This window comes from Xyrauchen texanus, chromosome 6 (genome assembly GCF_025860055.1).
Source record: "Xyrauchen texanus isolate HMW12.3.18 chromosome 6, RBS_HiC_50CHRs, whole genome shotgun sequence".
NCBI lineage: Eukaryota > Metazoa > Chordata > Actinopteri > Cypriniformes > Catostomidae > Xyrauchen > Xyrauchen texanus.
In genome coordinates this window covers 21,667,742-21,690,607 of record NC_068281.1, presented here as the reverse complement: position 1 = coordinate 21,690,607, position 22,866 = coordinate 21,667,742, and the positions used below count along the sequence as shown (strand labels likewise).

At 39.3% G+C, this 22,866-nt stretch overlaps 1 protein-coding gene across 1 annotated transcript; it reads left to right on the top strand.

The window, feature by feature from the left end:
• Positions 1-1,338: 1,338 nt before the first annotated feature.
• LOC127645546 (neuropilin and tolloid-like protein 1) lies at positions 1,339-22,866 on the top strand. Its single transcript, XM_052129200.1, has 9 exons — positions 1,339-1,620; positions 3,226-3,291; positions 3,418-3,552; positions 3,639-3,887; positions 5,878-5,919; positions 6,015-6,142; positions 8,271-8,499; positions 8,704-8,817; positions 21,933-22,866. Exons 1-9 carry the CDS (start codon positions 1,593-1,595, stop codon positions 22,514-22,516), a joined length of 1,575 nt encoding a protein of 524 aa, XP_051985160.1. The 5' UTR covers positions 1,339-1,592; the 3' UTR covers positions 22,517-22,866.

The following is a 22,866-nucleotide window of genomic DNA, read 5'->3' as shown; positions in this document are numbered from 1 at the left end:
TGAAGTGATATGATGGGTGTGGGTGAGAAACAGATCAGTATTTATGTCCTTTTTTACTGTAAATTATTCTCCCTGCCCAGTAGGTGGTGCTATGCCGGAAGAATGTGAATCACCAAAAACTAAATAGGAAGAATGTGAAAGTGAATATTTATAGGAAAAAAAGGACTTAAAGGAATATTCTGGGTTCAAAACTAGTTAATTGATAGCAGATGTAGCATAATGTTGATTAGCACAAAAATTAATTGAGTCTTGTCCATCCTTTTCTTTAAAAAAGCAAAAAAAGCCATGTTACAGTGAGACACTTAGAATTGAAGAGAATGTGGCCAATATTTATAGGGTAAAAAGGCAGAAATGTGAAGCTTATTATTTTATAAAAGCACTTACATTAATTCTGTTAAAACGTGTGTATTATTTAAGCTGTAAAGTTGTTTAAATCACAATTTTTACAGTCGTTTTATGTGTTTAGGGTTTGTGGACAATGCGTGGTCTGACAACGAAGCTGTAAAATTGTCTAAACTTTACACAGTAAAAGTTAGCAAGTGATTATATCACATTAAAATCATGTATACATATTGTTCAAATTCAAAAATTGTCCTCCAATTACTTCCATAGTAAGTAACCCAGATTTCTGGGCTTGAAGACATGGACCCCTACATCGTATGGGTGACTTTCATGCTTTTTTTTATTTTGGACCTTCACAGTTCTGGCCACTATTTACTTGCATTGAATGGACCTACAGAGCTGAGATATTCTTCCAACAAAATCTTCATTCGTGTTCAGTGGAGTGGTGATGGTGATGGTGTAGTGGTCTAAAGTGGTCTAAAGCACATAACTGGTAATCATAAGGTCGCTGGTTCGATCCCCACAGCCACCACCATTGTGTCCTTGAGCAAGGCACTTAACTCCAGGTTACTCCGGGGGGATTGTCCCTGTAATAAGTGCACTTGAAGTCGCTTTGGATAAAAGCATCTGACAAATGCAGAAATGTTCTGCATAAGAAAGTCTTACACATCTGGGATGGCATGAGGGTGAGTAAAATATGAAATCATTTTCAGTTTTAAAACTATCCCTTGCAGGAAATGCATGATAAAGTCACACATTTCTATTATAATTTTGTTAAGATATACCATTATAAGTTACATGAGTCTTTGCAGGCATTCATTGCACAGTGCGTAAAGTAGACTACTTTGCAAATGAGTATGTCGTGGGTTAACATCACCTGAACAAACTTCATCTGTGGCATGGTGTAAAATTTAACGAATATTCACTATAATGCCAGGCCAAATATGAGAGGAGAGATCCTCTTAATCCACTCTTCGTGTCCGCAGGTCTTCAATACACTGAGGCGGATTACGCAGTTGATTCGACCTGTTTCGTCAAACTGGTCTACAACTAGCACCGTTAGTTCGGGGAAACGCTGCAACAATCTTCTAAATTAACCTCATAATATCGTCTTGTTTGAACAGTCTCTTTAGCAGTCAAGACGGTCTGTTGTTTATATAGTCGTTACATATTCTCTCAAATTCATTGATCTCTTCGCCATATCAATTCGCATTTCATGGAATTCAAACTTGAAACCCTTGGGGAGAATCATGGTGCCGCGGGTCAAACTGCTTATTGGTGAGTAAATATCAAAACGGGGCGAGAGCAATACATACAAGAATTTAATTTCATTAATTAAGTTTAAGACATTCCTATACTTCATGTCCATATGCAATGGCAGTGATCTGGGGTTAAGTGAAAGTGCGTTTGTGACAATAACCTAAGCAGAAATAGCTACAAATCAAGGATATCGCTAAACCTCAAAAGACAGCTAGAATATACCGTTGTAAATAAACATGGTGGTAAAAGTAAAGTTGCAGTGCAAAATGAAAATTGTGTAATCAACATATTTTGTTCGATAATCAATGAGTATTTGAATGCTTTTCACTCTCCATTTATTTACACTTCAGATCACAATAAAACCATAATGTCATAATTGGGAAACACTTCACAATAATGTTCTATATCTGTGATGAACAGCAAAGAATAATGATTTTGCACTGCACTTAGTTTATCGAAATACTACAATTTGTTGTTTGTTCATGTTAGTTCATAATGTAAAAACTGTATATGTACAAGATAACATTAATCAAGAATAATGAATGCTATAAAAGGGTTGTTCACTCGCTGTTATGTAATGTTAACTAATGTCCAGTTGTTAACCAATGTTAATGGATATAACCATATTGTAAAATGTTACGCATAATTAAGACAGGCATGGGTATTTCTCCAAATATTACATACAAAGGTCTTTAGAGACCCAGCACATATTGTTATCTCAAATAGACAAAATACCCAGATCGTGTAAGTATTTCCAAGAGAATTAGATAATAATAGAATAAAATATATTCTGATATATTTTGATGTTTTATTTTTTATATCATAGGGATGATGCAACAAATCAGGACAAATCTATAACAGAATCTATTACTTTTCATTTCATGAGATGCATCTGGCAGTCTGACATATTGACCGGGCCGTAGCAAGATAGTCCGGGCCCCATGATTGTATATTGCTCTGTGCCCCTTTCCTATTAAAAATACAGTTTAGAATTTGTTGTGGGCACCTCCAGAGCCTGTGGGCCCCTAAAATCATTACCACATTTTACCCCACTAGCTACGGCCCTGCGTGTTGAGATACACATAACATTTAAGCGACATATAAGCTACACCTATGTATTTTCTCAGGAACATCTTGAGTCTTGCATGCACAACTTACATAATATCAGTACATCAAAATTACAATATTCATATCATACTGTTCATGTGTTAAACTTGCTATAGTTTACATCCATGCTGTTTCTTCTGTAAATCAAGCCAATCACTGAAACAACAGTACAACCTTGAGGAACAAATAGCATGTATAATATGTTTGTGTATACGCATAAGCGATACTGATAATTCACCATTGTCACACAGAAAATCAACATGATATAGCAGTCATTTGTAAGAATATAGTACTCATTTGCCATGTAATAAACAAAAAAATAGATATCCTGTGATAGTAAACTCATAGTTATATGAAATAATCATAAAAATATAATTGAAGTTCAAAAATAATTTTAATAGAGGCTTTCACACATCTCGGTTCTCTAATGACCCTAAACACCTTTGGTACCTATGCAACCCTAGGGATGCATTTAAGGGTTAATTCTAGGCATAATTCCCTTATTTATTTTAACAGTTGTTTCAAGTCTTATCAATCTTGGATTTTCTGGAGCGCCAACAGCACCACCCAAGAGAGCTACAGGTAATTATTTCTGCTTTTCAGAGGACATGAAGAGCATCGTGATAGTGTAATGTTTATAGTGGCCACATGATCTTCCTGTCTGTTTTCTGATGAAATAATGCTCTATATCTGGCACTTGAACTACAGTTAAAAACAACTCAGGTGTAACCCCAGCGGGGCAGTGTGGGACCTGGGTCAAGGAACCTGATGGAGGGCTTTTCACATCTCCGAATTATCCTGAGAAATATCCTCCAGATCGAGAATGCATATACATAATAGAAGGTTAGTGAACTAATGTTTTTACATTGTTAATCATTTTACATTTGCGTATCTAACTAGAAGTGTTTGTGTATTTATTTGTGTCAAAGCTTCTCCGAGGCAATGCATCGACCTGTTTTTTGATGAAAAGTATGCTATTGAGCCATCGTGGGAGTGTAAGTTTGACCACATTGAAGTTAGGGATGGGCCCTTCAGCTTTTCCCCTATCATTGGCCGGTACTGTGGACAAAAGAGTCCAACCTATGTGAGGTCCAGTGGACGATACCTCTGGATAAAATTTGTGGCAGATAGTGAATTAGAGGCCACTGGATTTTCAGCGCAGTACAATTTCACCCAAGGTAAGGATTCTGTTTACATTAATTAAGGCATTACTTATATATTTCCAATTAATCCATTAGACGTCATTACCATGTCTGCCATTCAGTGTTGAGATACATTTTTGGTACGAAACGTCTTTTGGTAAAAGGTTTTGGTCAATCCATTCATTTTGTCTGCATCCACCAAGTATCAAAAAGTGCACTGTGTTATTGTTAGTTTTGTGCTGGTGGTTCATTCTTAGTAAAATACTCAGATGTTCTGTGTTCAGGTCAGATAGCCCTGCATTTGTAGTACAGGCACACATGCAGCAGCTGAGTGGGGGAGGTTTGTGATGTCTCTGATCCCAGTTAATGAAAGCTTGTCTACAGAGAAGCACACTCGGTCTGTCAAAAGATCTGCCCTCCTACTTCAGCTTTACCAAATCTTATTGGGAATCAATAAAATGGCCAAAATAATTGCCATTGATTGCAAAAGTTCAAAAGTCTTTAGTCATAATGTTATCGAATGCCTTACTCATGAAATCAATTAGTCAATAGTTAAAGTGAAAAAGGGAAATGAGTGTTGACTGACCACTTGCCTGAGATTAAAGACAGATGTGATTCCCATCTTGAGAAAAGTTGGCTGGTGTCCTTGATTATGTGATGTTAGGGTAAAACCTAAATTCTGATTATAGCAGTGTTTACCACAGCTGCCTAATAAACACTGAGCAGGAATGCTAATCTCCTTTTAGCTCTAAATCCACTCCTCAGTTTTTTGGTAATGAAGGAAGAATGAGGACTGCAGACTGTTGAAATCAAAACAGATTTTTATTTACATTTATTTTACTTGCTCTGTTTCTAAACAAAATCTTAAATATTTATACCTCAAAAACATAAACCTTTGTAGGTTGCATCATGTATTATAATCTATTAAATATCTATCGGGAATACTGTAAAATATCATCTTGCACATTATAAATCGAATTCATCAGAGATATACATCCATGCATACTGTTACATCAGCATAGAGAATAATCTAAGCCTAGCTGCACCAGAGGTAAGAAATCACGAGGGGATTACTTAGAATCCCTGAATGATTTTAGATTGAAAGCCTGAAGGGCTCTCATATGTTCTAGTTAAAATTTTGGAAATGATAGATTAAATCTAGATAGATAAATAATCTGGCAAGAGTCCACTAACTGTTTAAGATCTTAATACAATGTAAAATTTTAAGAAATAAAAACAGACTCCTGTAAACACACCTTAAAGTTGTTTTACTTTGCTTCCTGTTACACTGGACATCCTAATCTGTGTGAGGCTGGTGCAGGGATTATTAATCCACATACAATCATGACTCAAGCCTTGGGACATCATTCTCGTTCTCTAATCCTGTGTGTTTTAGATAATATTTAAAAGAAAATGAATGGTCGTTCTAGGACATTGACAGGACTTCGTCGAGGTCTGGGAGAAAAGTCAACCATGTGTTTTTGTTTTGTTTGTTTTCTTTTAACATCACTGTCTGCCATTGGAATATTCAATATGTTCTCAGGAATAAATATTGCACTGTTCCAATATTGTTTATCTCACAACATTAAACAAAAATGTCATTTAAATCAAACATTGAAATTTATTGCCATGAGTCTGAATAGGGCAATTTGGAAGTGAACCTGTATTTCATGCATTATGGGTTACATTTTCTATTACCTGTCCATGTTGGCATCTGCCTAATTTGGCAGCTTCTACCAAGTGACAGATTAATTTGTGCCAAAATACCATAGAGTTTGATTGAACACACACCTTTGATGTCAATAACAGAAGATATTTTAAAAGTTGACAAGCCAGTCTATTTTGCTACCTTAACTATGCATGGTTATATAGTTGGATTTTATTATTTACATTAACGTTGTTGTATTTTTTTTTACCTGCTGTCATATGACCCATTTTTGGGTTATATAAACTTGCAACCTTGTAAATGAATCAAATTAAGGCAAATAAATCCTTAATTGCTCACTCTCCTCTGTTTGTCTTGCAGATCCTGAATTCAAAGACCTTGAAGCTCCACCACCTCTTCCAAGTGAGCGAAGTGTTGTTTTAGTACGTACAGATACTGTACATACAGATCAAATAAAATCCACAAAGATACATTACCATTCTGTTTTCATGGTGCAGTTTGTGAGTTTGATATGAGCGGGCCAGAGGGGATTGTGGACTCTGCAATGGCTGCCAAAGAGGGAAAGGCACTGCAGTCAGAGGCTGTAGACTGCTGGTGGTACATAAGGGCTCCACCTGGCTCTAAGGTAAACCTCTATTCACAAGATACCTGCTGTTAGTTATGACATTGTTTTCCTAGAAGACATGTAATGTCTGCACCAAATGGAATTGCAAACAACACAATTGTTTCTAAACAGGTATCTGAAACACTCCTACCCCCCTGCCTACCATTTCCCATTGTTCAGACAAACAGGCAGTACGACATAAAACAGAAGTTCACGTCGGTCAATTAAACGGATAATTCACAAAAAAATTACAAATGTGTCATAATTTACTCATCCTCATATCTTTTCAAACCAGTATGACTTTTTTCTTCCATGGAACACAAAAAGAGATGTTTGGCAGAATGAAAGCCTTAGTCACCATTCACTTTCATTGTTTGAAAAAAATGCAATGAAAGTGAATGGTGACTGAGACTAAGTTCCAACGTGAAATGTCTAAAAACTAGTAACATTTCTCCCAAAAAGATGAAGTTTTAAAATTAATGCTCTGTTGAGTTTTAAACAAACAAAGCCTGCCTCCCTACCCTAAACCTTAAACCTAAACCTAACTGATAGTGTCATGCAAAGCAAACGTGAAAAACAGATGAGGTTTTGAAGGTTCATGCTCTGTTGAGTTATAAATAAATAAAAACTGACCTCCCTATCATAGGCCTTAAACCAAAACCTAATTGACAGAGTCATAAAAGTAAGTGTGACATAAAGTGTGATGTCATTTTATGGTGCCTCTATGACACTTTTGGCTCATGTGTCAAATTTCCTTTTCAGGACGCGTACCCTGGTCCTTTGACTTGACATTTGACTGTTCACCCAAAAATGTAAATTCTCTCATCATTTACTCACCCTCATTCCATCCCAGATGTGTATTTCATTCTTTTTCAGAACACAAAGAAAGATTTTTAGAAGAATATCTCAGAACTGTAGCTCCATAAAATACAAGAGATCAGAGGATGGTGATCAGCACTATAAAGCTCCAAATATCAGAGTCGATCGTAGTAAAAGTAATCCATACGACACCAGTGATCAAAGTAATGTCTTCAAAAGGGACATGATCGCTTTGGGTTTGAAACAGATCAATATTTAAGTTCTTTTCACTATAATTGTTTACTTCCGGTCACTCTTGAATATACGTCCATGAGGGGAATCAGTTCACTTTGAAAGCAAAACCATTGAAGCTTGTGAACAGCTTTCTCTTGTAAACAAATCGAACTGCACTTCCAGTTGTATCGCGTCAGTTCTCGCATGAACATGCCAAAGCGCTTAAGTTATGCAAAAGGCAGAATGAACAAATTCCCCTCATGGATGCACATTGGAGAGTGACCGGAAGTACAACTGTCTGTGCATTTTGGAGCTTTAAAGTGCTGATCTCCATCTACTTGCATTGTATGGACCTACAAAGCTGAGATATATCTAAAATTCTTCGTTTGTGTTCTGAAGAAGAAAGAAAGTCATACACATCTGAGTTGACATGAGGGTGAGTAAATGATGAGAGAATTTTCATTTTTGGGTGAACTAACCCTTTAAACGTGCGTTGCAATATCTGTTGAGCTACTGCACGCTTTGTGCTTAAACAAGCTTATAAGTTGGTTATGAAATGTAAATGTTTAAATGCAATGCCTTACAAGCCATATTGTAAAAGTGTTTAGATGTACTAAGGTAGCATTATGTGAGGAACAGGGCGAAACGTGATAATATGTCCTTTTACTCATGATATGTGTGATATGTTAAAAGAAATAAAAGTTGTTTGTTGTTGTAGCACCTCAAGTGTTCATTTCACCAGAAAACTGATGTTATACTGTAGTAAAATTATTCTATGAATCCAGGTTGGACAAATTGATTACATATAGAGTAGTTATACATTATTTTTGATATCGTTTTTGAGTTTAATATTGAAAAAAATGCATAACCTTTTGGTAAGTCAGATTAAAATGTATTTACAATGTTTGAAATGATCACCATACTATATTAATCCCATTCCATTTAATGTACCATATATAACATGCTACTGTGTGCACTATACTGCTAGTTCCTTTGTTGACATGTTGGCAGACGCACTCAATTGGATGTAATCTGGCCTGTGATGTGTATTGACCCCATTCCCCCTTTTTCACCCCAATAATATAATAATGTAAATATAATTATGCCTCCTGCACAGATCTACTTGCGTTTCTTGGATTATGAGATGCAGAACTCGAATGAGTGCAAGCGGAACTTTGTGGCAGTGTATGATGGGAGCAGCTCGGTGGAGCACCTGAAAAATAAATTCTGTAGCACAGTGGCCAACGATGTGATGCTGGTGACTTCATTAGGTGTAATTCGCATGTGGGCCGATGAGACCAGCCGCAGGAGCCGATTCCGCATCCTCTTCACCACCTTCCAATCGCGTGAGTCAGTTTTTTTCCCATCTTGACACATTTCAGTAGCACATAGAGCCTACTTATAGTCTTAAAGTCGTGATTTGGACTTAGATATCCTTGGTGCCTCACTTAGTCACTTTGACAGTTCGAACAGAATAGTCTGCAAGTGTCTAATATTGTATCGTTGTGAGAGTTTTAAAAACATTATTATAATTTTGCTCTGTTCTGCAGCTCCATGTGCAGGAGACACATTCTTCTGTCATAGCAACATGTGCATCAACCACACACTGGTGTGCAATGGAATCCAAAACTGTGTCTATCCTTGGGATGAGAATGGTTGCAAAGGTATATAATTTTTCTGATTTAATAGACTTCTCTGAAATACAAGCAAATCAAATTTTTGCAGAAATTTGGGAACACTTGACGTTAAAGGTTTTTAAAGGGTTTCATGAATGATTAATAAGTCATTTACAAATGCATTTATAAATAATTTAAATGCAGTTATAGCAACATGGATAAAACTTTGATCCAATAAAGTTGTTACTTGCATGTTATAAATGCTTACCCTTGTGAAAAAAAAATATGCCAAGTATACTTGAAGCCAGACTAATTTAAGTATGCTTCAATTGTGTTAAATTAGTTAACTTGAAGAGTGCTATTTTGAAACAACTAATTTTGTACTAAGTATATTTTAGTTGTATTTAAATTGTAGTAAAACAAAACTTTAAGTGTATTTAGTGTACTTTTGTGTACTAAATTGGAACAACTTCAAGTATACTCAGTATACTTTAAGTATATGCCAGTGTAGGGTAATTCCATGCTTGATTAGTGATATTAAAGTATACTTTATTTGTGTTACAAGTACATTACAAATTAATTGCAAGTGTATTCGAAACATACAAACAATATACCATAAGTGTATTATATTTCAGTAAAAAGTATATGCTCCGTAACACCTTTGGCTTATTCAAAATACTACAAATTGCACACTTTGTCTTCAATATCAAACTGTTATTACTTAGCCATACTTTGTACAATACAGTTTAAACATTACATCGTCTTACACAAGACAGTATTTTAAATGTGTTACCTTCATACACTGTAAAATTGTACATGTTCAGTTTACTTAAAAATTAAGGAAACCTATTGCCTCATTTCTGCAAAGAAAACTTAATTACTAAAATGAAGTTATATTAATGTTCCTATGCAAGTAATGTCAACTTATTAAACTTAATAGTACATTTCTAGTTAATTTTATTTGTTAATTTTCTATAAATTAATTAGTAACCTTACAAATTATTTATTAGTAGATTACTCTGTTAAGTCAATTAACTTAAATGTAATACAATTTGTTCACTTTACATCTGAAATACCACTAATCTCAACATGAGTTTACTGTATCACTTTTAAGTGGGGTACACTTAAAATACTATGTGCAATCGGTTTCCACATTCTCTTTAAGTAAACTGAACATCATTTTTCTAGTTCAAATAACGCACTTAACAAAGTTTGAAATTCTCAACTGTTTATTTGCGTAATAAACAGCTGAAACTCTAAGAACAACACAATAAAAAAACAATCTGTTCTCAAGACTTAGACCTCTTGCAGCACTCTGCTGCTTGACAACATAATATCTGGACCATAAACAAGGTATCGAGCATTTGCAGAACAGGCACTGTGCAAACTCCAAAAATAAAATAAATAAAAAGAGCCTTTACAATTTGGAAAAACCTGCATGTGTCTTTGGAAAGATTCTTAAACTGAACTGCAATTACAGCAAAATATGCCTGAAACAAGTTCAGCTTAAAAGACCATTTTTAAGGGTTTGGAGACCCGTAAAAGACAGAAATGTCTTTTTGTCCCAAAGACAGAAATACCTGCTGAATAAAATCAAATGTGTTCCTCATTGTCTTTGGATGGTCTAAATTTAGAGCATAGATCAAAGTAAAGTGGAGACATACAGAATGTGGCAAATTTGGGACATCATCCATGACAGTTCTTCCCTCCATTGCATCCATGTTGAGGGCATGTGGACGTTTGGCAGGCTTGCCTTCAGGTAAAACTGTGAGTAGTCCAACATCTAATTCGCTGAAGCCTGCATCTACATCCTATAAGAGAATGAAAAATAGGAAGTGTGAATTTCTGTTCAGTGCTGGATATATTCTAGTGACCATGGGCTGTTCATTAACCAAAACTTTAAACTTCATTAATTTTTGTTAACCACAGCAGGTGTACAGTGCTCAATGCAAACATCAAGCACAAGGAAATGTAATCAAGCTTTAAATCATGAGAGAGATGACAAGATTTACAGAGTTACAAAACAGAACATATTGTTTCAGAAGACATTGATGAAATCACTCATCATAAGGGTGAATTATAATTTTTGGGTGAACTATTCCTTTAAACTTTGTTTTAAAGTTTACTGTATCATATTGTATGTCTTCAGAAGACTTGAAAAATCACAAGTGCAATGGAATACTTTATTGTACTTTTACATTGATCTGAATTATTGAAGGGTTAGTTCACCAAAAATGAAAATTATCCCATAATTTATTCACCCTCAAGCATTTCTAGGTATATATGACTTTCTTCTTTCAGTCAAACACAGAGTTATATAAAAAAATATCCTGACTCTTCCAAGCTTTATAATGGGAGTGAATGGAACCTTAGATTTTGAAGCCCAAAAAAGCGCATCCATCCATCACAGAAGTAATCCATACGACTCCAGTGGGTTAATCAAGGCCTTCTGAAGTGATGCGTTTTTTTAAGAAACATATCCATATTATAACTTTATAAACTATTATCACTGGCATCCGGTAACACTGTCCGCACGCTCACAAGAGAGTCGAGTTCCGGCGTATGACGTAGGCGTAGCATAAGCTCCGGTGATAAGTGACAAACGCGAAAGCGCAGCGGATAGAGAAAGCCAGTGAACGGCCGTGACCAAAAGCCATTTATTACAGTTCATAAAGTTATAAATATGGATATTTGTCTTACAAAAATGCATCACTTCTCTTTAGAAGGCCTTTATTAACCCCCTAGAGCTGTATGGATGATTTTTTTAATGGATGGATGTGCTTTTTTGGGCTTCAAAATCGAAGGTACCATTCAATCCCATTTTTAAGCTTGGAAGAGATAGTGATTGTGTATGGCTGAAAGAAGAAAGTCATATACACCTAGGATGGTTTGAGGGTGAGTAAATTATGGGATCATTTTTTAATTATTTAAAAATAATACATTTTTGGGTGAACTAACCCTTTAAGAACACAGAATTGAATTTACAGTATATTTTATTCCATCAATTTAATTTAAATCACCAATGCCACAAATCAGAAGTATAAACAGCGATAAAAATACTTACAAAACTCATCCTGAAAAAATATTCTGGGTCATCCCCAAGAGGATTGGAAGACCCTGAAGCACTGCAGTGCAAACATGTGTAACATCAGATGACTACGAAAAAGTAGATACAGGTAGATGTGAGGGTAACGATCATAGCCAAATCATGATTTAATGATGACAATCACAAAGAAATACCTTGAGTCAACATAATGCATAATTTCATCAAGTGTTCTTCCCTGATTTCCTCCTTTTCGCCGAAATTTTCAGTCAAACATACGTGTCCAACGCTGCATAGATCTCAGATTTTCCCCAGATATGCGATTGAATTTTGCAAAGACCTGAGCAAAACTATGGAGAGGTTATTAACATTCAAATACACAATTCATAGAAAGTACCTCTGGGATTTGGAGGAGGAAAACAACCTGGCTTTCTGTGAAAAGTGCTGGCCACTTCTCCAAGATTTCACAGACATGTCACAGTCATCGGCATGGCAAACTAAAATTACAAAACAAAGAAAAAAGTAAAAGAAACAAAATCAGATGCATGTGTTTCTTCAAATTGTTGGCCACTTACAATATTTGACAATGACTTAAATAGAAACAGGTATTAAAAACAAAGCCTGCTGAAGTTTCTGTGCTGATTTATATTAAATAAGATATGCATAATACTAATAATGATAATAATACTCTACTTGAAGAGGTGGCAGCGATGGGGTCTGCTAAAGACTCGCTGATAAACTCAATTGATAAGTACCTAGAATAACGCGTAGTGAATAACGTGTTCGTGCAAGTTCTTAACATGAGCTAATACGTCACACAAAACAGCATGAAAACAACAAAGTACAAAAAGCTCTATCAATTATTAAGAGTATTAAACAAATAAAGCAGAAATTGGGGTTTAAATCAAAATATATTACCTTGCATTTACCGAAGAACAGAGCCATATAAAGAGAGAGTTGCGACAACGGAAGTTCTAAATGCTTGATCGTCACGTGATTCACGTAGACTTCAGATAGTTCCAGGAAGTGCTTTTGCGGTCATCCCAAACTGTTAGAGTAGAGTGACAGAACGACTCGGTTACTAACGTAACCTCGGTTCCCTGAGAGGAGGGAACGAGTATTGCGTAAGTAGCTTACGCTATGGAAAAACTCAGTTTCTCGAGAAATATTGAAGTCTTTATGTAAAACGCATTGCAGCTGCACAGCAGACAGCAATGAGCGAGGCAGCTCGGTCATTGGCTGTGCTGCGGCAACTTGCTCGAACCAATGACGGGGCGACTCTGAACGCGCGTCACGCCCGCGCGCTCAGAGCCCGCCAAGATTAGCGTGGCTAAGGCTATATATTAGGCGCCCCGTCATGAGAGTTCTTTAGGTTCAATCGACTGAAGCCGAACTGACCAAGCACAAGCACGGCAGCTTACGCAATACTCGTTCCCTCCTCTCAGGGAACCGAGGTTACGTTAGTAACCGAGTCGTTCCCTCTCGAGAGGTCTCTCCTATTGCGTAAGTAGCTTACGCTATGGGAACACCATGCAAAACGCCGTGCGTGCTGACTTCGCTCTATAAAGCCAGAGGCGGATGCCTGAGCCTTAAAGCAAAGTGATTATCCAACAAGCCGGCCAACGGCGAGCTATATAATGGGAAAATACAGAGCGCCTTTGCCCCAAGGAGGTCCATGGTGGGGCGCTCATTGTAAAAACACAAGCACATAACTTATGTACTGATTTTTCTATGTATTGATATGCCAGAGTCAGTCAGAGACGGACCTATAAGGGAGGAGATAATGCTCAGCATATACATACTCCAGTCCATTCTACAGTCAGGCTGATAGAATGTTGGAATGCAATGAGGGGACCTGTAGGTTATAAAACCTGATAAATGTCGAAGGCGAGGCCCAGCCTGCCGCCGCACAAATATCTTCAATGGGTATCCCACTCGACCACGCCCACGAGGAGGCCATGCTCCTCGTAGAGTGAGCTCTGACGCCTAAGGGGCATTGAAGGCCCTTGGCTTCATAAGCCAGCGCTATAGCATCCACTATCCAGCGCGATATTCTTTGCTTTGAAACTGCGAGACCTTTAGTGCGGCCGCCAAAGCATACGAATAATTGTTCCGTCTGTCTGAACGGGGCAGAACGTTCCAAATATACTCTGAGCGCCCTGACCGGGCAGAGTAAATTAGCGTTGCTTTCGTCCGCTGGGGACGATAGCGCTGCCAGAGATATCACCTGTACTCTGAAGGGTGTGGAGAGCACTTTAGGAATATACCCGTGCTTTGGCCTAAGGACAACTCTGCAGTCGTTAGGTCCAAATTCCAGGCAAGCAGCGCTTGATGACAGCGCGTGCAGGTCGCCCACTCTCTTGACTGAGGCGAGAGCCAGCAAGAGCGCAGTTTTGAGCGAGAGCTGTTTAAGGTGCACAGTTCGGAGAGGTTCGAATGGGGCACTCTTGAGTGCGTCCAGGACCATGGCCAGGTCCCAGATCGGCACCAAGGGGGGGTGAGGGAGTTCATCCTCCTAGCGCCTCTTAGGAAACGAATGATTAGGTCGTTTTTCCCTAATGAACGTCCTTTATCAGGATTGTGTGACGCCGCTATGGCAGCCACATAGACTTTGAGCGTGGAGGGTGTGCGGCCCGCCTCCAGCAGCTCTTGCAAAAAGGCGAGTACACTTGGTATCTCGCACGATTTGGGGTTCAAGCTCTTGGTATCACACCAGTCACTGAACACTTTCCACTTTTGGGCATATAAGCGTCTCGTAGAGGGCGCAAGCGCCTCCGTGATGGTTCTCAAAACTCCACTGGGGAGGTTCTCGGAACCCGTTGAGGGGCCATGCATGGAGGGCCCACAGATCGGGGCGGGGATGAAGAATCATCCCGTTGGCCTGCCTGAGGAGGTCTAGCCTCAGCGGAATCGGCCATGGGGCAGATTGCATCATCTGCATCAGTTCTGGAAACCACGTCTGTTTTTTCCAGAGAGGGGCTACCAGGAGCACAGCACATTTCACTTCCCTGATCTGACTGATGACCTGAGGTAGCATCGCGATCGGGGGAAAAGCATACAAGGGGCGGCTCGGCCAGACTTGGGCGAGCGCGTCCGTGCTCTTTGAGAAGAAAAGGGGGCAGTGCGCATTTTCCCTGGAGGCGAAGAGGTCGACCTCCGCCTTGCCAAAGGTTTGCCATAACCACTGAACCGTCAGGGGGTGGAGAGACCATTCTCCTGGGAGAACCTTGTCTCTGGACAGCATGTCCGCTCCCTGGTTCAGGACGCCTGGCACATGCGCTGCTCTCAGCGAGCGCAAGTGGTGCTGTGACCATGAGATGAGCTCCCTGGCCATAGAGTGCAGGGAGCTTGACCTGAGTCCATCCTGGCGATTTATATACGATACTACCGTCATGTTGTCCGTTCGGACCAGGACGTGTTCGTTTTTCAGGTACGGAAGCCGGGCTCTGAGAGCCAAGGCAACCGCTTTCATTTCCAGACAGTTTATATGTAGACGCTTTTCCGGGTTTGACCAAAAGCCTGAGACAGGCCTGCCCTCGTAAAGGGCCCCCCATCCTATTTTGGAGGCATCTGTCGTGATCATTTTTCTCTGTGTGTTCACGCCCAGACTCACGCCGGTTCGATACCAGTCGACGGCTTTCCAGGGCATCAGGGCTTTTATACAGCCGTGATTTGCTCCGATTAAAAAGTGGCCCGAGCACCACGCATGAGTGGGGACACGGCTCTTGAGCCAGCGTTGGAGAGGACGCATGTGCAACAATCCTAGCTGGAGTACAGCTGATGCCGAGGCCATGAGACCGAGCATCCTTTGAAATCGTTTGACGGGGGTGCGTGCGCCCGGTCTGAATGATGTTGCAAGGCGTCAAATAGAGAGCGCGCGCTCTGATGAGAGTCGCGCCGTCATCTGCACTGAGTCTAGCACTATTCCCAGAAAAGAGATATTCTGGCTGGGGGATAGCACGCTCTTTGCAAAATTGATTCTCAGACCCAGGCATTCTAGATGGCTGATAATCCAAGATCTGTGCGTCGTTAACTGACTCTCTGATTGTGCTATGATTAGCCAATCGTCGAGGTAATTCAGTATTCGCACTCCCCGCTGTCTCAGGGGGGAAAGTGCTGCGTCCATACATTTCGTGAATGTACGGGGGGCCAATGATAGGCCGAATAGTATTACTGTGTACTGGTATGACTGTCCCTCGAAAGCTGAATCTCAGAAAAGGCCTGTGATGAGGCGCTATCGAATGTGAAAGTAAGCGTCTTTCAAATCCACTGATAGAAACCAATCCCCGGGCTGAACTTGCGCGAGGATATGTTTGGTCGTTAACATTCTGAACGAGCGAATCATTAAAGCTTTGTTCAGATGTCTGAGATCTAGGACGGGCGGAGGCCACCGTCCTTTTTCGACGAGAAAATAGCGGCTGTAAAAACCTGCCTCAGCTCATAGAGGGAGGAACAGTTTCTATAGCGCCCTTCTCTATTAGTTTGAGCACCTCGGTGCGTAGAACATGTGACACATCTCTCCTCACTTTCGTCTCGACCACCGCTGAAAAGCGGGGTGGTCTGCGAGCGAATTGAAGCGAGTAACCGTGTTTTATTATGTTCAAAACCCATTTCGGCATGTCGGGGATTTTTTCCCAGGCTTTTGCTCGCACAGATATGGGCTGAATGCTTGCTGGGGGCGTGTCGCAGTGATGTACGGGCCCCACCGGCAAATTGCCTTGTGCTAACACTGAGCTTACAGCTGTAAGAGGCACGGGCGCGCGCTGAGCAGCCTTGTTGAGTGCCGAGTACAGGGGTGCGTGTGAGATTACAGGCACGCGCGCTATCTCCGAAATGCTCGCAGCATGAGCTGGAGAAATGTTTGAAACTGTATGGACAGTGTTTTCGGGTGGGGGTGCATACATTGTAATAGGCACGCGCGCCACTGTCATAAAGCTTCCCGCTCTTAGCGGGGAGTTTCTTGGCTCGCGCGTCGCATCCGTGATGCTTGCGGCATGAGACAGATAACTGTTTGAAACTGTATGGGCAGTGCTTATGGGTGGGGGTGCATATACCGTAGTAGGCACGCGCGCCACTTTCATAAAGCCTCCCGCTCGCGGCGGGGTCGAAGGCCGAGCCCGGCCAGTCGTCGGATGCAGCGTCAATAGAAAGGCTGTCATCCTTTTCACCGTCGTCCCGATGCGCCGAACGAGACGAGACCCACTGCTCTGTTGGAGGGGCGCTGGTCCGCCTGCGTGAAATGGACTGGCGGTGGGGAGATCTTGGGTAGTGGTGAAGCACGCGGGGACTGTCCCGGCGTGACGTCACTGAATTCCACGTGCTCTGGCAGCCTCTGTGAGTGGCGCTTTTTCTTGCGCAGCTCGAACGGAGGAGACGGCAGCACGGTGGAAGCAGGCTCGTTTGCGGCGAAGGCGGCAAAGCGAGCGCTCGGCGAGGCCCAGGGAGTCACATTCGGGGCATCCGCCCTGAATGAGAGCAGCTTCTGCGTGGTCAGGTCCCAGGCAGCCAGTGCAGATAACGTGACGGTCCCAGTCAGGAAGAGGGCCTCTGCACGAGGCGCAGGTTAAAGGCATTTGGAACAACGCCTCGAAAATTGCTCTTTTACTTAAATCAAAAGCGTCGCAGAGGCGAACACTTGTAAGTAAAAAAGGATATCAGTGATGCGCGCCGGATGGCGTAGCAGAAGGCTTCGAAGGCGGCTGAAGGTGCCGGCGTCCTCTTAGCAGTCCTGCTGTAGGCTTGCTAACGGCGGGCGAAAAGACTCCAACAATCCGGAGGATCCAGCGAAGAGAAATCTAAAGAACTCTCATGACGGGGCGCCTAATATATAGCCTTAGCCACGCTAATCTTCGCGGGCTCTGAGCGCACGGGCGCGAAGCGCGCGCTCATTGGTCGCGCGTTCAGAGTCGCCCCATCATAGGTTCGAACAAGTTGCCGCAGCACAGCCAATGACCGAGCTGCCTCGCTCATTGCTGTCTGCTGTGCAGCTGCAATGCGTTTTACATAAAGACTTCAATATTTCTCGAGAAACGGAGTTTTCCCATAGCGTAAGCTACTTACGCAATAGGAGAGACCTCTCGAGAGCGAACTGTGATTTCTGGTAATTAGTAGTCAATAAATGCATTTATTTTATATATTTATGTAACACACCGACATATGTATGTAGCATGAGTATGTTGTTACAGCGATGTTGTTTTTTAAAGATCAAATCAGTTAATATTTGAGGATTAGTGTTCGCTTACCGTTATTTGCCTCAACTTATTTCAGGCTAGGGTTTCTGTTGCCTTTTTATGTTACCTCATGTTCATTGTTTTCACTAATCTCATGGTAACTAATGTCATATTTATGACTTTTCAGATAGTACAGAGACAGGCTGGTGACAGGTGATTTCCAGCTCGCACCGCACAATGGGTCAATGAACTATTAACTATTAGCAGCAGTTACGGAAATGTAAAATTTAGTGAAATGAAGCTTATTGTTTACAATTCTTACAATTCTATATATAGTAATATAATTATTTATGTATTATAAATATTATATATCTAATGTATAATTCTTACAATACTTATTCATATACACAATATATTCAGCTTTAAAACAACTTAAGCATACTCGTATATAAACTGCCGTTCAAAAGTATTGAGGCTGAAAATTCAGCTTGGCATCACAGGAGTAAATTACATTTTAAAATACATTAAAATAGAAAACAGTTATTTTAAATTGTAATAATATATTACGATATTACTTTTTTGTATTTTTTATTCAAATAAATGCAATAACTATTTACAGCAATTCATGAATACATTTCTAATAAATTAAATAGCATGCCAAGCATTTTGTATGTGTCCTTTCTTTCATGTTGTCGTTGCATAGTCTTCACCATGGTTTGCATGGTTTGCCAATCGCTCAGAGAAAGGTGTGCGAATGTATGGCTTCCCCACTGACATGGAGAGGAGAAAAAAATGGTTGGCTCAAGTCAGCAGGAGCAATATAAATATAAATAAAAATTACAACAACAAAAAAATGTGTGAGGTATTTGCAAAGATTTTTCAATTAATAGGGTGTTCGTTACTAACTTTATCCAGCTCCAATCCTTGCCTAATCTGTTAGTTATCCGATAACATCCCTTATCTCCTAATTTAATGAGTAATACTCAACTATAAGGTTTTAATTTACAAGTTATTTTTATTTAGATGTACTGATAATATACAGAATAAGATAATATTATTCTTTAAACGTCTCACCTTTTAAAAGTGCGTCGCAAACGGTTTGTTCTGATGCATCTCTACGGTGTTTGCTGCTGCTACTTCCGGGAACTATTGAAAGGCTCCACGAGCCGCCATTGCTGTAAAAAAAAAACGTTCCATTGGAGTCAATGGAGTTGTCGCAACTCTCTCTCTATATGGCTCTGCCGAAGGAGAACGTTGAATCCTCAGTCCATGTGCTTCTGCGCTGTGTGTGGGAGGGGAAATGCCATCCGGTGCGCATGCGCTGGACAGCCAGTCTTGAACATTGAGTAGTCAGTTAGTTAGTTATGGGAGCTATGTATTCGAAAATGTCAGCAACAATTAACATGTTCAAAAACTCAACATTTTGGTTAAAAATATTTCCGCCTCCAAACTACTATTACTATAGGAACCAAAAAATAGCAGGATCTATTAAAAATGTATAATTTAAACTCCAGATGGGAGGCAGTTACACCAACCTTGCTTTTAAATTAAAAGAACGCTGAAATAAAGAATCAAGCAAAAAATAATAATTTTTTTAACAGCGGCCACACACGAACTACGCATTGTTATTTTTTCTTGCTGAAACGCTCATAGTTACACTTGCGTAATATACTAAAATATATTTTTAAATAAAGTGCAAATAAATACACTTTTAAAAAATAAACAGAATTTTATTCACTTCAAGTATATTTATCAAAAAAATTTTTTTAGATAATATACTAAAGTACAATTATTTTAAAGTATGTTAAAAGTTGTATTGTGAAAATTGGTAAAAGCATGATGCTAATATACTTTAAACATATTTAAAGTTAGTATAATTTTGGTAAGTATATTTGCAATATACATCCATCCATCCATCCATCGTCAACCGCTTATCCTGTGTACAGGGTCGCGGGTGCAATATACAATTGAAAAAAAAATATATATTTAAAATACAATAAAGTATACTTTTTTTTTCACTAGGGTAATTAATACATGTATTCATACGTATATTAATCAAACACATAAAAATGCTATAATTCATGATTTATGTCACCATGTAGCAAAATATACCATGATATTGATATTAAAAGGAATGATCATATCATTTTGCAATTGCTTTGTGTTTATATTAATTACTGTGTCACTTTTCTTGTCAAATTGATGACAAACGAATGGAGTATTTTTTAAAAGGTTATATTAATGTAAATTACATTGGAGTAGGTTTGGTCTTGGTGACTAGATCTGCTTTATGTTCGCTACTGCTGCTGCTTGACATGTGTCAAAGTTGCTGCTGCTGTTGGAAACGTGCTGCATCAGAGACAAGAGAGACATGCTGCTACTACTGAACAAAATCACTTAAACAACCTGCGTCATGTTGAGTTTCCTAACTGAACTTAATAGGACATTTCAAGTTACCTAAAGGCCTCTGCAAAAACACTTCAGGTATTCATGCTCATTCACAGCATATATCATAAAATAAAGCCTGATGACCGTTAAACCTTACTGAATGAAAATTTATGTGCAGGTTTCTAATGTTCGCAACACCTTAAAGGAATAGTTCACCCAAAAATGAAAGTTCTCACATAATTTACTCACCCTCATGAAATCCCAGATGTGTATGACTTTCTTTCTTCAGCAAAACACAAATGAAGATTTTTAGAAGAATATCTCAGCTCTGTGGGTCTTTACAATACAAGCGAATGGGTGCCCACATTTTTATATTACAAAAAGCACATAAAGGCATAATAAAAGTAATTTATACGACATCAGTGTTTAAACCCATATCTTCAGAAGTGATATGATTGGTGTGGATGAGAAACAGATCAATATTTAAGTCAGTTTTTGCTATAAATTCTTCTCACTGCCCAGTAGGGGGCGATATGCATGACAAATGTGAATCACCAAAAACACAAGAAGAAGAATGTGAAAGTGAAAGTGGACATTGAGTGAGCATGTTTAGCAAAAAATTTATTTAAATATTGATCTGTTTCTTACCCACAACTATCATGTCGGTTCTGACATTAATTGACTTATATGCTGACTAATGTGATGTGAGCTACAACATTTTGGCACCCATTCACTTGCATTGTATGGACCAAAAGAGAAATTCTTCAAAAAATCTTCATTTGTGCTCTGGAGAAGAAAGAAAGTCATACACATCTGGGATGGCATAAGGATGAGTAAATAATGAGAGAATTTTTATTTTTGGGTGAACTATTTATATAAGAAATGCTTCATAGGTGTCCACTTTTCATTAAATCCACATTAAATCCAACATGTGATGTAAAATGGTACACTGTTTGGAAGGTGTTGCATGAAAGTCACCCTTTTTATCCATGTTGTTATAACCACATATCTATGATTTAGAATGCAATTTTAAATGAATTCTTTGTCATTAATAAACCCCTCTATTATCTTGTATAGAAAATGGAACATTAATGTAAAGTGTTACCGAAATTTCTTTCCAAATTTATAGTAAGTAGTTCAATTAAAGGTTCTGTGATCTATTTTTTTGTTTTCGGACACAGGGGAGTGACTAATTCGTCTTTTTTTTGGAGGGTGAAGTTTTAAGATACGGCATGTTTTTTAAATGGATATAGTCGATCTAATTTAGTGGCTAAGTCTGTCAGAAACTAGAATCTGTCAGAAACTGAAATCACTTGCAATACCTTTTAGTGTAAATTTAGGGCATTAAATACCTTACTCAGGGTCAGGATAAAGAAAAACAATATAGAGATCCTAGAAAGTCTTCTAAATTTCAGTTCTGAGTTTATGTCTACTTACAGTATGGAACCTGCAACCATTACATAAGGCCACCCCACTCCATATTTTTACCTTTTTTTTTTAATTCCACATTAACTTCAGAATAGCATGCCTTAATATTAATGCTCCTGATGATATTCACACAGAAAAAAGAAAAGCAACTATCCTGGACAGCCTTGACAATACCAACGTGACCATAATTGGGGTGACCTGTGGAGTAGTGATTATCCTGCTCACCGTGTCAATAATCATTCAGATAAAACAGCCTCGCAAGAAGTACATCATTCGCAAGGACAACTTTGACCCCACCCTGCTGCATGAGGCCTTTGAACCCCCCCACTATGAGCTGTGCACAATACGGCAAGCTTCCTCAACTGATAATGAGGTTTTATCAGAGGACTTCCCCAGACTGCAACGCACCTCTTCCAAATGCATCCATGCCCACCACTGTGGCTCCCAGGTTTCCAGCACTCGAGGCAGTCGCAGCGATCTCAGCCTGCGAGAAGCGGCAGCCATTCTTTCAGAAATGCAGGTGGCTGCACAACCCTCATTCCCCATGCAAGCTACCCCTACTGGCCACAGGAATATTTTAGTAATGAAGCACAGCTACTCATATGATATGGCTGAAGAGTACGATCTGGATGACGAACTAGATGATGGACCCACTATCATTCATGGGCGAGGTGCATTGGAGAGAACTGTGCATCGCACAGTATCCAATGACTTTTGATGGTCATCCAATACTCATCACACAACACATATCAGCCCTGGTTTTGGATAGATTATTTGCTTATTGTTTTTAGTCTCTGTGTTTTATTTGTGGTAGTCATGCAGTTTGTTTATTTTGATGGACAAAATTGTCTTTTCTAGTCACTCCATACACATGTTCACTGTATGTTATGGTTACATATTCATAAAGGATTATAAATAAACATGGATGTACATACAGTACATGTGAACCATTACACTATTTTAATGTTTGTTTTCTTTTCCTGTTTTGCAAATGACAGTGTACAAAACTTGCTGACTTTTTTGCACTTTTAAACATTCATTTGGATTTCCATTTTCCCCTAATATTGT

Coding starts and splice junctions, on each gene's coding strand:
- LOC127645546 (XM_052129200.1), top strand. CDS start 1,593: ATGGTGCCGCGGGTCAAACTGCTTATTG. Junction 5,920..6,014: donor AGCTCCACCACCTCTTCCAA/GTGAGCGAAGTG, acceptor TTCATGGTGCAG/TTTGTGAGTTTGATATGAGC. Junction 6,143..8,270: donor GGGCTCCACCTGGCTCTAAG/GTAAACCTCTAT, acceptor CCTCCTGCACAG/ATCTACTTGCGTTTCTTGGA.